The sequence below is a fragment of the Trichechus manatus genome, unplaced genomic scaffold (assembly GCF_000243295.1).
Source record: "Trichechus manatus latirostris isolate Lorelei unplaced genomic scaffold, TriManLat1.0 scaffold00106, whole genome shotgun sequence".
NCBI lineage: Eukaryota > Metazoa > Chordata > Mammalia > Sirenia > Trichechidae > Trichechus > Trichechus manatus.
This window is the reverse complement of record NW_004444042.1, coordinates 10,030,726-10,045,315: the sequence shown is the minus strand read 5'-3', so window position 1 is coordinate 10,045,315 and position 14,590 is coordinate 10,030,726. Positions and strand designations below refer to the sequence as shown.

The window sequence follows — 14,590 nt, the reverse complement described above, 5'->3', positions numbered from 1 at the left end:
CATGGCGCCCCTGGTGCAGGCGGCCTTTCACCGCTTCCACTGGTCCCGCTGCAGCAAGCTGGAGCTCAGCCGCTACCTCCCGTAGGTCACTTCCGCCCTCGGGGCCGGGATGGGGCTTGCAGCCTGCCGCTCAGAGCAGAGGCCATGCAGTTGGCTGCCTGCCCCAAGTCATCCCCCACCTCCACATCCACCGACCCCCCTGCCTTACTTGACCCTTCTGTGACTCTTCTAGTCCCCCTCCACCCCATACCCAACCTGGCCTAAAACACCCCCTTTAGCATCCCAGGAGGGTTCGCCCAGTGCTTCAAAGCGTGCTTAGGGACCACTTGCATAGAATTCTTGTTAAAAATTCAGCTAGATCCCCTTGCCCCATCCAAGATGCTAAATTAGACTCTTTGCTGGGGTTGGACCTAGGAATCTGGATGCATCAAGCCCTTCAGGCAATACTCATGCACACTGAAGTTTTAGGAGCCGCTGGGCTGGGGATAGGGTACCACTGTGTCCCCAAGGCCTCAGAGAAGGGGCTTGTCCCCCTCAGCCCCCCAGCCTTAACCCCAGTAGCACACACTCAGTTCCCAGCCTTGCTGATCGACTTTGGGGGCCTCCAGGGAGGTGGAGGTACAGGACAAGTTTTAGACTCAGGAGGCCTGAGAATGGGCACCAGACTGGATTTACATGGGGCCGGGTGGAGGCAGAAGTGGGCAGGGTACCTGCCCAGTGTGCATCCTGAGTGGGAGCTGACTTTTCTTCTCCCCTCCATGCAAAGTGGGTCCCCAAATTGTCCACAAAGCAACCTTCATCCTGGCTGTAGTGGAACCCTCTAACATGGGCAAAACTGACCCCCTAAGACAGCTGCAAGCCAAGCCTTAGCCCTAGTCCCTGGGCGCCCCTCCAGACACAGACGCTGGTGGATGCGAGGTCCTGAGTGGGCGTGGGGGCACTCAGGGCAACCCACTCCTGGAGAACCAGCTTCCACACAGGGCCAGTGGCTGCACGATGCCAGTGGCTCTTCCAGGCTTTCCTTGTTCCTTGCTCATTGAAACCCCCCAGCCCCTAGGAAAGGAGAGCTTGGGAGTTTCTGCTCTGGGCCTGGCTCACCCCGTCTCTGCTGGCAGCTCCTACGACTGTCTTCTGGATGACCCCTTTGAGCCAGCCTGGCCCCGGCCCCCCGAGTTGCCTGGGATCGACTACTCAATGGATGAGCAGTGCCGCTTTGACTTTGGCACCGGGTACCAGACCTGCGCGGCGGTGAGTGCCCACGGCTTCTGCCAGGGCCATATCCTGTGATCTAGGCTGGGCATTCACAGAGCGCCTTCCACTCAGCCGGCCTAGTGGCCTGGTGATGGGCTGGCCAGGCCCCACGGGGGTGCAGGGTGAACAGGTCCCAGCCCCGTCTGTGCTCTGTCCAGGTGCACCTGTCGGGGGCAGGTGTGTGCAGTGGCTTGAGAATGCCTTTGCCCTGGGAAAGATGTGAACCAGGTAGGACAGAGTGGGCTGAGGAGAGCCTGACTGGGCTGGTGACTTATCTGCAGGGCAGTCTGGGTGTCGGATCAGGTGCTGGGCTCTGGCCTGGTGGAGGAATTGTTTCCACCGCTTGCTCTTCAGGGGTTTAGTGGGATGTTTGGGCTAACTCCCTACCCCAGTGAAATTCCCCTATACCCGCACCTGTCTTCTCTCCAGGGGGCCAACTCCATGCTCCCCTCTGTGCCTGGGGAGATAGATACCAGGAGGCACAACCCTGTCCCTAGCCTGAAGGCCGGGCAGGGGAGAGCCAGAGCATCAGACAGAGCAGCCCAGGATAGAACAGCCACTGACCGGGAGGCATGGGCTGAGGCTCCGAGAAGGGACATCTCAGGGTGGGGCTTTCTGGAGGAGGCGGGCCTTGGTGACCTGAGAGCCTCAAGTCCCCATCTGGGAAATGCAGGCCCCTCCTCACCCCTGCAGAAGCAGGAGGCCCTGCTGGTACCACAAGGAGCCCCTGTGAGTAGTCACCTTCCCCACTGTCCAGGCCACACTGGGACACATGGTGTGACAAAGCACTGCTTCGGGGTGGAGAAACAGCCTGGGACATGGGGTTTAAATGCCCAAATGCTGGTATTTGTAGGATGCTGGTGTGGCTGGCAGGGAATCACAGGAGAGAATATTAAGGCAGTCGAGGCTTTCCTGGACAGTCTGAGGCATATGGTTACCACCCTCTGCCATCACTGGGTGTCCTCAACCTTTGTCTGGGTGCTGCGACCTGCAGCCCCTCACTGCCTCCCACTCACACAGGGCTCAGGGGTTGTGGGTGGGCCTAGACCTCCCCAGAGCCCCAAACCTTGGTCCCAGATCAGTTACAGAGAGGTTTCTGCATAGGCAGGGAGGAAGGGCTTAGGAAGGGGACAGGGCAGTTTGGGCTGTGGCTGGGTCCCTTCTCCATGCGCTGTTGGAGGGGACGGGGGTTGCTTTAGGCCGTGGGCACTTGGGGTAGAGTTGAGCTTGAGGGTGTGGGGCTCTGGTTGCCGGGCCCCTCTGCCTGCCTCGCAGTGCACTGGGCCCCAGCACCCATCACACCCTCCTCTCCCCATCACTGCCCTTTACCCCCATGGACACCTGGCCACAGCTGCAGAGCCAGCCAGCCTGGTGACCCTGGTTCCCCTTGCCACACAGTTCAGGACCTTTGAGCCCTGCAGGCAGCTGTGGTGCAGCCACCCTGATAACCCGTACTTCTGCAAGACCAAGAAGGGGCCCCCGCTGGACGGGACCGAGTGCGCGCCAGGCAAGGTACCTGCGGGACTGGGCAGCAGCAGGGGACCCTTCCTGGGGTGCAGGTCCAGGGTACCCACTGCCCCCCACTAAGTGTGTAAATGAAATGTGGGGGTGGGCAGTGCTAGAGAGCAGGGGAGTACCCAGAGTACAGATAGTTATGCATGGAGCCTTCACATGTACTCATATGTACTCATGCCCTTTCCTTTCATGCGCTTCCATGCCCTTTAACCCTGCAGTCCTTTGCTTCTAGTTCTTTGCCAAGTTTGACATTTTCTCATAGTCCATTTGGCAGGCATGCTTACTCCCATTTTACAGATGGGGAGAATGAGGCCTAAAGAGCTCAAGGAACTTGTCTGAGGTCACAGAACAGGGAGTCAATAGCAGAGAAGGGATGGAGGGGACATTCCAGGTGCCCTGCCAACCTTCCCACCCCCTTCTCACACTATGTCTGTTTCTCCCACACATGTGCCTCTGTTCCTCCCCCCAGCACACACACATCTGCCTTTTCACGTATTTCCTGGCACGTGCTGCTCTCTCATGCATGTGTGGGTGCTGGGGTTCATTTACCAGGGGGACGTCATGGCTGCGTCCGAGAGCCCTGAGCTGGGGTCCAGAATCACCTTTGCAATATTGCTGGCCCTGCCCTTGTGCCCTCCATCACTGTGTGGGCCAGTCACTGGACTCCTCCAGACCCACGGACCCCTGACCAGGCATCCTTCCCACCTCTCAGTTCTGAATCATGTCAGAGCATCTGCAAGCTCTGAAGATACGGGACATTAAGAGGCAGGGGCACGATTATGGTTCAGCATCAGCTGTGAGCCCAGCCACAGGTGGCTGTAGTTTGCTCGCCCCCTCCTGCCTGCCCTCTGCCCTCATCACAGGCACCTCCCTCTCATGCCTGCCCTGGGGGTGTACCCCTTGACACAGGGATGGGCCTTTCCTGCTCCTGTGAGCCCTACCCCTGGCCAGCTGGTGCCAAAAGACTGGTTACATCTGCACAGGTGTTTCTACCTCCTGAGTTTTCCCAGGCATTTTCAAAGCTCCAGGCGCTCTCCAGCCACAATTTGACATAACAGCTAATCAGTGATTCTCAGTTTTAGCTGCATACTGGAATCCTCTGGGTAGCTTTAAAAATCCCCCCACCCACCCAGAACAGGGAGTGACTGCAGACGGGCATGAGGGATTTTTGGGGGGCAATGGAAATGTTCTAAAATTGGGTGGTGATGATAGTTGCATAACTCTGTAAATTTACTAAAAATCCTTGAATTGTACACTTACATGAGTGACTTTTATGGTATGTAAATTATACCTCATTAAAGCATTTTGAAAAATCCCTACCGCTAGAGATTCTGACTACATTGGTCTGGGGTGAAGGCCAGGCAGCTAGAGTTTTATAAGCTCCCAAGGTGATTCCAAGGTTAAGTACAAAACCCAAACCCAAACCCAAACCCATTGCCGTGGAGTTGATTCTGACTCACAGCGACCCTATAGAAAATCTCTTGAAAAAGACAGAGTTCTGTATTTCTTCCCTGTTGCCCTGCAGGAAGGGGGAGGAGAGTTGACTCCGGTTGAGGCCTGCTTCGAGACTGGCCCTGTGCCAAGTGCTTTGTGGGTGTTATTGCCTTTAGTGTTTAAAACAGTTACATTTAACAAGTGTGTAAACTGAGGCTCAGCAAGGTGAAGTAAATTATGCCAAAGCCACACACAGCATGTAAGTGACCGAGCTGAGACTCGAACCTGTCTCTAACTCGAGTGCACATACTCCCTCCCCATATGACAGGCTTGGCTGCCAGTGGCTTCTGGAAGGTGATTTCGAGGTATGGAGCCAAGATCAACTCCCGATAATGTGGGGAGATTGTGTCTTCTCTCTCCCACTAGCACTTTATTCCAGTCTCTCGAGATGATGAACAAATAATTGCACACTTGTTATCATCGTTAATAATAGCCACTACCGTTTACGGAAATCCTGGTGACGTAGTGGTTAAGAGCTCAGCTGCTAACCAAAAGGTCGGCAGTTCGAATCCACCAGGCGCTCCTTGGAAACCCTGTGGGGGAGTTGTACTCTGTCCTATAGGCAATGGGTTTGGTTTTCGGACTACCATTTACAGAGGGCTATGTAAAACACTACACTTTACAGTTGAGGAATAGGCTCAGAAAGGTAAGCCATTTGCCGAAGTGTGCACAGCTCAGGGCAAGACTGGACTCCTGTCTAACCAAAAGCAAAGTGTGCTCTTAATCTCTCCTCTCAAAGCTTGCTCGCCCCTTTCCCTTCCCCTGTCTTTGGGCTCCCCCCTGGTGCCCACCAGCCAGGCTGGGTGCCCGTGGGCCCTCTCCATGGCAGGCCAGGCAGCAGTAGCTGCCGGATGACCTCACACCCTCTGCTCCACCCCAGTGGTGCTTCAAAGGTTACTGCATCTGGAAGTCTCCGGAGCAGATGTACGGCCAGGATGGAGGCTGGAGCTCGTGGACCAAGTTTGGATCATGCTCACGGTCATGTGGGAGTGGCGTGCAATCCCGCAGCCGGAGCTGTGACAGCCCCCCGTGAGTGTGCTTGGCTGGGCGGGCAGGCCAAGGGACCCCTCCCAAGGGTGAGAGGCTGGGGGGGAAGGCACTGAGGGGACGGGGCAAGGGAGGATGTAGGTGCTTGTGCATTCTAATGGGTGAGGACCCAAAAATGTGGGGGGCAGATCACTGCCACCTGCACTGGTTAATGACCCATTGGGTCGACGTCCGTGAATGTGTCTGGGCCAGAGATTCTTAGTTGTGTGCAGAAGATTCCCCAGAGAGTCGGGTGGGCCCAGGAGTCCGCCTGTTTAACAAACCCTTTGTGATCTGGCCCTCAGGCTAAACCAAAACAACCCAGACCCAGTGCCGTAGAGTGAATTCCGACTCATAGTGACCCTATAGGACAGGGTTAGAACTGCGCTACAGGGTTTCCAAGGAGCACCTGGTGGATTTGAACTGCTGACCTTTTAGTTAGCAGCTGAACTCTTAACCAGTATGCCACCAGGGTTCCAGGCTAAACATTGAGAAAACACTGATCTAAACTCTCAGTAAGGCTGCTGGCTGGGACAGTTCACGCTCAACAACTAACCTAAAGGTTGAACCTACCTTGCGGCGCCACGGAAAAAAGGCCTGATAACTTGCTTCCGTAAAGATTACAGCCAAGAAAACCCTATGGAGCAGTTCTACTCTGTAACACATGAGGTCGCCAGAAGTTGGAATTGACTCGACAGCAACGGTGTTTTCATTTTTTTTTTTTTTTTTAATTCTCAGTGGCCATGCCCTGAGAGAATGACTCCCCTCAGTTTGTTCTCTACCACACGAAGCAAAACTTGTTTTCATTATTCTTAACTTCCCTCTTTCTAACATGAAATCCTCTTCCCACCTCTCCAAATTTCAGCATTCTGGGGAGAAGTCCATCTCTCCCTCCTCATCCGCTCCATGTTTTAGAACTTCTCAGCCCTAGTCCTCCATGGCCTCCGTCTCCCAAACTGAAGCAGCCTGCTCAGAGCAGCCTCATGAGAGATGGCGGCTGGCCCAGGCTCCAGAAACGAGGGATTCTGAACCTCCACACAGACAGGACACGGCCCGACCCTTTCACAATGCTGAGGGCTGAGTACAGCAGAACTCCAGACTTCTGGAATCCCGGTGGCTATAGAGCGGTCATCCTCCCCCCAGCAGCCTCAGGAATGGCCATTTATGCCATTTGTTTACCTCCAGAGATGGGCAGCTCACTAGCTGTTGAAGCAAGCTGTTCCTTTGTCAGATGGCCATATTGACCTGTTAGAAATATGAGCAAAAGTGAGCTGCCTGTAACTTCCACCTGTGGGTGTTACAAAGGCCAAGGTGCAGAAAGGCGCAGCAGTGCCTGCTCCAGTAAACCAGCCCTCACAGCCAGGTCAAACAGTTATCTGCTTGGCCAGAGCTACCGTTTATTGTGGTCCTCCTCTGCAATAACTTTTTATTTTATGAAGTTTAAATGAAATAATATGTGTACTCTCAACACCATGGCAGCACAGATTAAGCATTTAATAAATGGTAGCTGTTGTTATAATGATTATTATTACAATGTAGTGAGCACTTTCTCTGTGCCAGATACGATGCTAAGCACTTAGGTGCATAAACCTGATTGCCGTGGAGTTGATTAGGACTCATAGCAACCCTATAGGGCAGAGTAGAACTGCCCCATAGGGCTTACAAGAAGTGGCTGGTGGATTTGAACTGCTGACCTTTGGTTAGCAGCCAACCTCTTAAGCACTGTGCCACCAGGGCCCCACTTGGGTGCATAAGCCCATGTAATTCTCCTAGCAGCTCTGTGAGCTGGGTACTATTAACTTCATGCACTTGGGTGCTTTTTTCAATAATCTTACCCAGCCCTTTTAACTTAATGGAGAAGGAAGTGTTGATGGCTTTAAAATACCTTTTCTTATTTATTCTTCATAGACATGCCAGGCAGTAGGTAAAGGAAAGGGTATTGTGGTCCCTCTTTTACAGGGGAAAGTAAGGCACAGCAAAGTTAAGTGACTTGCCCAAGGCTGCACAGCCAGGACTCAGAAACCAGCTCTTCTGACTCCAAACCCAAGTGTCTCTCTACCACTCCTTATTGTTTGAAGGTAGTAAATGGAGGCGGGTATAAATAGGAGTAGTTGGGTCATTTATTGACACACACACATGCACACATAGTGGAATAGGAGGAAGGGTAGAGCAGTCAGGGAGCAGTCGGCGGGGGTCACTCTCCAGTTTATAAGTTAGTGGAGCCTTGTTTTGTGCTACTCCAAAAGGCTGAACTGCCCCTGGTGGCCATATGGACGCCCAGCCCTCCCCAGCCCTCCTCAGTCTCACCTTCCCAGCCAGCAAGGTCATCGGTCTCTCTGTGTCTGCCCCAGCCCAGCCTATGGAGGCCGCTCGTGCTCAGGGCCCATGTTCGAGTACCAGGTCTGCAACAGTGAGGAGTGCCCGGGGCCCTATGAGGACTTCCGTGCCCAGCAGTGTGCCAAACGCAACTCCTACTACACCCACCAGAACACCAAGCACAACTGGGTCCCCTACGAGCCTGAGGATGGTGAGCAGGCCCTGCTTCCCCTACCGCACCACCCCCAGCGTTGGTCCCCCACCCCCCAGTTCCCTGGGGCATCTGCTGGGCCCACGTCTTCTCAAGCAGGGCCTCCCACCGTTTTCCAGCTACAGCAGCTGGGAACCTGCCTGGACTTACCAGTGAGGGTGGAGGGACAGTCGGGGCATTGAAAGGGACATTGAAGTAGGCAGGTTACCATGTACCATTATACGGCCTGTTCATTGCTTACCTCTGGGGGCACTGTCTTCATCAATGTCGTCTTTGACTTGTACATTTATTATGACAGTTCCTAGCAGATGTGAGTACAGGCAGTCCCCAGGTTATGAACGAGATCCGTTCCTAACTGTGTCTTTAAGTCTTTAAGTCGAACTTGTGGGTAAGTCGGAACAGGTGCATATGGTTCTTATTTAGCCTTACTTTAGTGCAAAAGAAGGCTCGAAGCCTTTTCAATGATTTAAAAGCTGCCCATGCAGCAGGAGGTGCTTGTGATCAAGAATTTGCTGTGAGTAAGGGTTGATTCAGTCATTTCAAAGCGAGGGCAAATTTACATAACATTAAAGGGCCAGTAGACTTGTCTGTGTAAGTAGAACATCTGTAACTGGGGACTGCCTGTCTTGAGGAAAGGACACTTCACCCTGAGGTGCCATGGATGCAGGCAGCACTGCTGGCTGTTGGGGTTGGGTGGCTTTCAGACATCTGTCCTTACTTGCCCATGGCACTGTACAGGTGGGAGTACCCCTCACTTTACACAACCAGGGTCCTGGAAAACTCAGTCCTGTTACATATTGTTATTTTAGGCTTCACAAATTATGTTACTAATTGGTTCCCCTGGGTGGTACAAATAATTAATGCACTCAGCTACTAACTGAAAGGTTGTCGGTTCGAGTCCACCGAGAGGTGCCTTGGAAGGAAGGCTTGGTGATCTACTTCCTGAAAACCCTATGGAGCACAGTTCGACTCTGACACACATGGAGTCGCCTGAGTCGGAGTCGACCCCACGGTGACTGGTAAAATTGGGTTACTGTTTGAGCAACTGTTGAGTAACATTGAAGGTGATTTGAAACACAGGCAGAAGAGACCCTGTGGGTTTCTTCTGCCGAGCCCTCTGGGCTGTGCTGGGATAGACACAGGCCTTGGGACTCACGCAGAGAGGCTCTAAACTTGGGTCCATGCTGGTGCCATTGCCACCTGGTTTTAAGCATCTCCAGAGGTGGCTCCCAGAGTGGCCAAGATAAGCCGGGGAAGGGCTGGGATTCATGGTGTCTTCGAGCCTTCAGACTGGAAGGGACTTTAATGGCACCTAATCCCACCTCTTTCGCTCCTGGCCAGGAGGCCCTGAGGAGCAGTTCCCCAGCCTTTCTTGGGCCCTTATGGATGAACACTCATCCATCTACCCCGCAGCCCTCAGCCTCAGACAGCTCCGGTTAGAACCCCTTGCCTCTCCTGAGCCTGGGGAGCCTCTTCGTAGCCCTGGCTGCAAAGCATCATACCACAGGGCCCTAAGCTCTTTACCTCTCATTTAGCAACACAGAATCTTCCAGTGGGAAGATTGTCCATTTGAAGCCAGGGCACAAACTCCAGAGCATCCTTGCAGGGGATGCCTCCCTCTGTTTGGATTCCTCCCACTCTGGGGAGCTCACCAACCCCTTGCCACTGCCACCAGCTTCCATTGCGAACCAGAGACCTGTCTGCCCAGGGTGCACTGGTCAGAGGCCTGCCTGAGTTCTGGTGGGTTTGAGCCTCACCCAGCCCAGGCCCCCCAGGAGTCTGCTGCCTGTGCATGAAATCCAGGCAACTTTGGATGTAGTGGCTTGAGTCCCTAGTGCTGGAGGCAAGAAGTCACCAAGTATCACAGGATCCCAGGGACCAGGAACAGGGAGCCATTCTTTGAAATCTTACTGAGGCAGGGGCTTGCTTTGAAAGCCTTCCAGATCCACTCAGAACCCAAACAAGCAACCGCAACATGGGTAGGGAAAGGGCTCAGAGGCCAGTGGGGCAGCTGGGTTTGAGCTTTTCCCAGGACTTTGAGACAAATTCCAGGAAGTTAGCTAAGCCCCACCCTCCTTTTTTTCTAAAAAGCATAGCAATTGTTTATATGTTCTCTGGATTCTCCTTTTTAGGATATCAATAGCCCAGATAGAGAAGAGAACATTTCACTGTTAGAGCCGGAAAGGGCCCTCTTTCCTCCCTCATTGCTACTCCATTTTAAAAACCCGAATACAGACCACTGTTCTACCTACTTTCACAGGGCCTTTTAATGTTTAGACATGTTCAGACACACTCTCCATCATACACATGACCAGTGAAGTATATGTAGGCTTCAGAGCAGGACTCAAGCAGACTGCCTGGGTTAGAATCCTGCCTCCACCACTTACTGTGTGGCTGTGTGGCCTTGAGAAAGTTCCTTAACCTCTCTGGTCCTCATTTTCCTCCTCTGTAATCCTGGACCCAACCTCTTGGAATTCTGAGAGGTTTAAATGAGTTAATTCATGAAAGGCATTTAAAGAGGTATGTCAAGGGTGTGTACAGCTTTGGAAGTATCTGGTACACAGTAAGCATTCACTTAGTGTTGGCTTATTCCTTTGTTGTTGTTATTATTTTATCATTTGATTTTTCTCAATAACCTGCTGTGGCATTTTGCTGAACAGAGATACTAAAAATAGGGATCTGAGGCTCAGAGACGCCAGACAATTTGCCCAAGGTCACATGGCTAGTAAATAAGTGACGTAGCAGGGATTTTTAACTCCCAACTCCACAGCCACTGCTCCCGCCCCTGCCCGAGCTGGCCCTGGGCTTCCTGTGGGGACCAAGTGCCAGTGTCCTCCTGGGCCAGCCCCCATCCTCAGAGCCCAGCTGGGGGCTCAGGGTGGCTGCTTTCCCCATAGATGCCCAGAAATGTGAGCTGATCTGCCAGTCGGTGGACACAGGCGACGTGGTGTTCATGAACCAGGTGGTCCATGACGGGACACGCTGCAGCTACCGAGACCCCTACAGCCTCTGCGCCCGTGGCGAGTGCGTGGTAGGTGCCCACCCCCAGCGCCCACCCTCTGCCTGTACGTGGAGACCGGGAGGGCTGTGTGGCCTGCCCCTGCTTCTGCTCCCAAGCTAGGTGACCATTGCCTCGCCTTCCCCACCGTGACACCCCTTTGATCCTCAGAACCCTGGCATGCTGGAAAGGGGTTACTGCTCAGCCCCATTCGAGGGGAGAGGAGCCAGCAGGAACCATTACCACGTCAGGTTCAAGGCCTTGCCCTTGTCGTGGCGAGCTCGCAGAGAGCCTGTTCAGAGATGCTCTTGGTCGGGGGCTCCTCTCACTCTCATGGCTGGGCACGGGTACACTACCATCAGATGGCTGGGGTCTGGGGGCTGCAAGGAGGGGCCACGGTGGGCAGGGGACCTCTTCCCACTGACCTCACCTCTGGCCTCAGCCCGTCGGCTGTGACAAGGAGGTTGGGTCAATGAAGGCAGATGACAAGTGTGGAGTGTGCGGTGGTGACAACTCTCACTGCAGGACCGTGAAGGGAACGCTGGGCAAGGCCTCCAAGCAGGCAGGTGAGCAGGCTGCGGGCATGGGCTGGGGGCAGCCAGGAGGAGGCACTGCAGTTCTGGCCCAGCCAGGGTCCCTCAGGTGGGCCCTCCTCCTTGAGCTGGCAGGAAGGGGCCCTGGAGCCAGTGTGAGCTGGGAGTTACAGCTAGTGACCTCATCTTCTGGATGTGCTGCTGCCCACATTTGGGGCTTAGTAGCTCAGAGATGCGTATTTCTGCTAGGTGATGTGTTGTGCTAGGAGCTCAACCATCTCTTCCTTCCTGGGTGGTTGGTGGGAGTGAGGGATCAGACAGGTCTGAAGGTGCAGCCCAGGCTGGACTGGTAATTTTATTCTCTCTTCTCCCTCACCTTTTTTTTTTTTTTTTTTTAGACCTGTATTACCTCCTGCTTTGAACACCTGGTGCCTCTGACTTCCTTTTTCAACTCCAATCTAGCCAAACTTGATATTGAAAAGGGCCAGGGATTAGTCCTTTACACTTTAGTATGAACTGAATATTTCCCGTTTGGGGATGTTACAGCTTTGCCTTGCCTCTTCTTGTAGGAGGCGGAGGCAAGGTTGGTGACTCTGAGAAGGGCTAACTTCCAGGCCTCTGGTGGGGAGGGCCATGGGGCCAGGGCAGCCCTGCTGAGTCTTCACAGCCTGCCTCCTCCAAATCCTACAGTGGTTTGAGGTCTGAGAAAAAACAGGAGACAAGAAGTCCGGGAAGAAGAAAGGAGGGGAAAGGGCAGAAGTGAGAGAAAGAGGAGGGTCAAGAAAATGGGAAATAATAGCAACCAACACACACACGTACAGCCCTTTCGAGTTTACAGGGCACTTTAAACTAGAACATCTCATTTGATCCTCACAACAGCCTTGTGGAGAAGGTCCCAACCCTATTTTACAGATGAGGGAACTGAGGTTCAGAGAGGTTCGGTGATCAAATGAAATGTTTCCTGGAGCTTTAGAGCCCTGGGTACCCGGGGATAGGGTACTGTGTGGAAGGTCCCTCAGCTGAGAGTGCTCTCTTCTCTTCCGGATCTTCCTCTCTGGCAGGAGCTCTCAAGCTGGTGCAGATTCCAGCGGGCGCCAGGCACATTCTGATCCAGGAGCTGGAGAAGGTCCCCCACCGCATTGGTGAGTGCTGGCGTCTGAGGAGGTTCACTGGACAGGACAGGACTCTAGTGCACAGGGATTTTGCAAACTTGAATAATGGGCAGAGGCTCTTTTAAAATTTATTTTTAAATTGATATCGAGTAGGTAACCCATTCACATGGTTCACATTTCAAAGGTATAAAAGGGGATCCAGTGAAGAATCCACCTCATGGCCCTGTCCCCAGCCTCTCACTTTCCTTCCCCAGGGCAACCACTGTTACCAGTTTCTTGAGCACATGGATGCTTTTTAAAGAAAAACCATTTTCACTGACTGTATCAGTTAACTTTTTTTTTTAAATTGAGGTGAAGTCACATAACATTAAATTAACCGTTTTAAAGTGAACTGCATATCATACCACCGCAAAACTTAATGATTTCAAATAATGATTGTTTATTGCTGTGATTCTGTGAGTCAGCAATTTGGGCTGGGTTCTGCTGGGTGATTCTTCTGCTAGTCTCAGTTGCACTCGCTTATGAGAATGCAGTCAGCAGGCGGGTCTGTTGAGGGTTGGTCTAGGATAGTCTCACCCACATGTCTGATTGTTGGTACTGGCTGTCAGCTGGGGTGACAGGGCCTTGTCTCTGGCAGGCCAGCCTGGGATTATTTACATAGTATATGTCACATGATCCTCGGGAGTAGCAAGAGAAGGCAAGCACCAGTGTACACTTTTCAAGTCTTTGCTTGCATCATGTTTTCTAATGTCCCATTGGCCAAAGCAAGTCACATGGTCAAGCCCAGATTCAAGGAGTAGAAAAACAGACTCTCTCTTGATGGAAACAGTGGTAAAGTCAAAGTACAAAAGGGGCACTATACCGGAATGGGAGATTTATAGCCATTTTTGCAGTCTACCACATGGGCCCTTAAATTAATTCTATTATAATGATACTTAACACATAGTCACTAACTAGGTGTCTACCCTTTATGCTTATAAAGGTTACACAGTAAAGCCAAGACCGATTAGAATTTTAAACACCCCCAAAAGTTAAATCAATAGAATTAAAATTAAGAACAATTACTGTAGTGTGAGAGATGATGTACGCCAGGATCCAGAGGCAGGGATGGTGTCTTTGGGGACAGTATGGTGACCTGACTGACTGGGGAGGGCTCAGGTGGGAGGAGAGGCAGGTAGGCAGGGGTGGCCCAAGGGTCCCTCTGGGAAAGTCTTGAATGTCATATTCACGGGCCCCCTAGGAGGGACTGGCTCATGCGCCCGTCGAGGGGAATAGAAATCTGTGTGACCCTCTCCCCCCGCCCAGCGGTGAAGAACCAGGTCACAGGCAGCTTCATCCTCAACCCCAAGGGCAAGGACACCACGAGCCGGACCTTCCTGGCAATGGGCCTAGAGTGGGAGTATGTGGTGGAGGACGCCAAGGAAAGCCTCAAGACCAGTGGGCCCCTGCCCGAAGCCATCGCTGTCCTGGTGAGCCCCTGCTGCCCACCCCTCCTGTGTCAGAAGCAAGAATGCAGCCAGGGCAGGGTGGCTGGTGCTGGGCCCCATGGCAGGACTCGGCTGGGAGCTGCCCTTTGCTCTCCAGACTGCCTTTGCTGCCCCAGCCTGTCCCCCTACTTCACTGTCCCCACTGCTGAGCTGGCATGGGCCATTCCAGTGTCATCAGCAGCCTAGGCCGAGGCCAAGTCACCCGCCATCCGGGGCCAGGCTCCTCATTTGTACCCAGAGACTAAACAACCCCTTGCCCCAGCATGGCAAGTGAGGAGGGAAAAGGAAACAGTTTTCTCAATGTCACACTAGAGGACACCACACACAGGGATTCTGTCCTCCTTAATGCAGGTCAGAAGTGGGACCTGGGGGGAGCCCTCTGGGGGGCAGGAGGGACATGGACAGTTTGCCAACAAGTGAGATCAGGAGGGGCTCCTTGGACCTGTAGGACAGCTGACTGAGGATGCTGACTGACCACTGCCCACCTCCTGAGAGGGGGACCAGCCACTGTCCTGACTAGGCCCACCTCTGCCCGCCCAACCCCTCCTCCTCCCTACCTCGAGACCATGGGCAGGGCTGGTGGAGCAGAGTTGTTAACCCAGCAGACCAGGCCAAGGCAGCTGTGTTTGCAGTGTCCTTGACTCTAG

At 53.3% G+C, this 14,590-nt stretch overlaps 1 protein-coding gene across 1 annotated transcript in view; it reads left to right on the top strand.

The window, feature by feature from the left end:
* ADAMTS14 (ADAM metallopeptidase with thrombospondin type 1 motif 14) overlaps positions 1-14,590 on the top strand; it is a 106,759-nt gene that overhangs the window by 80,330 nt on the left and 11,839 nt on the right. Inside the window, 9 exon segments of the mRNA XM_012557502.1 lie at positions 3-81; positions 1,116-1,248; positions 2,650-2,763; positions 5,141-5,289; positions 7,638-7,813; positions 10,711-10,844; positions 11,254-11,377; positions 12,406-12,486; positions 13,762-13,982. Coding sequence (XP_012412956.1) covers positions 3-81; positions 1,116-1,248; positions 2,650-2,763; positions 5,141-5,289; positions 7,638-7,813; positions 10,711-10,844; positions 11,254-11,377; positions 12,406-12,486; positions 13,762-13,982 — 1,211 coding nt within the window.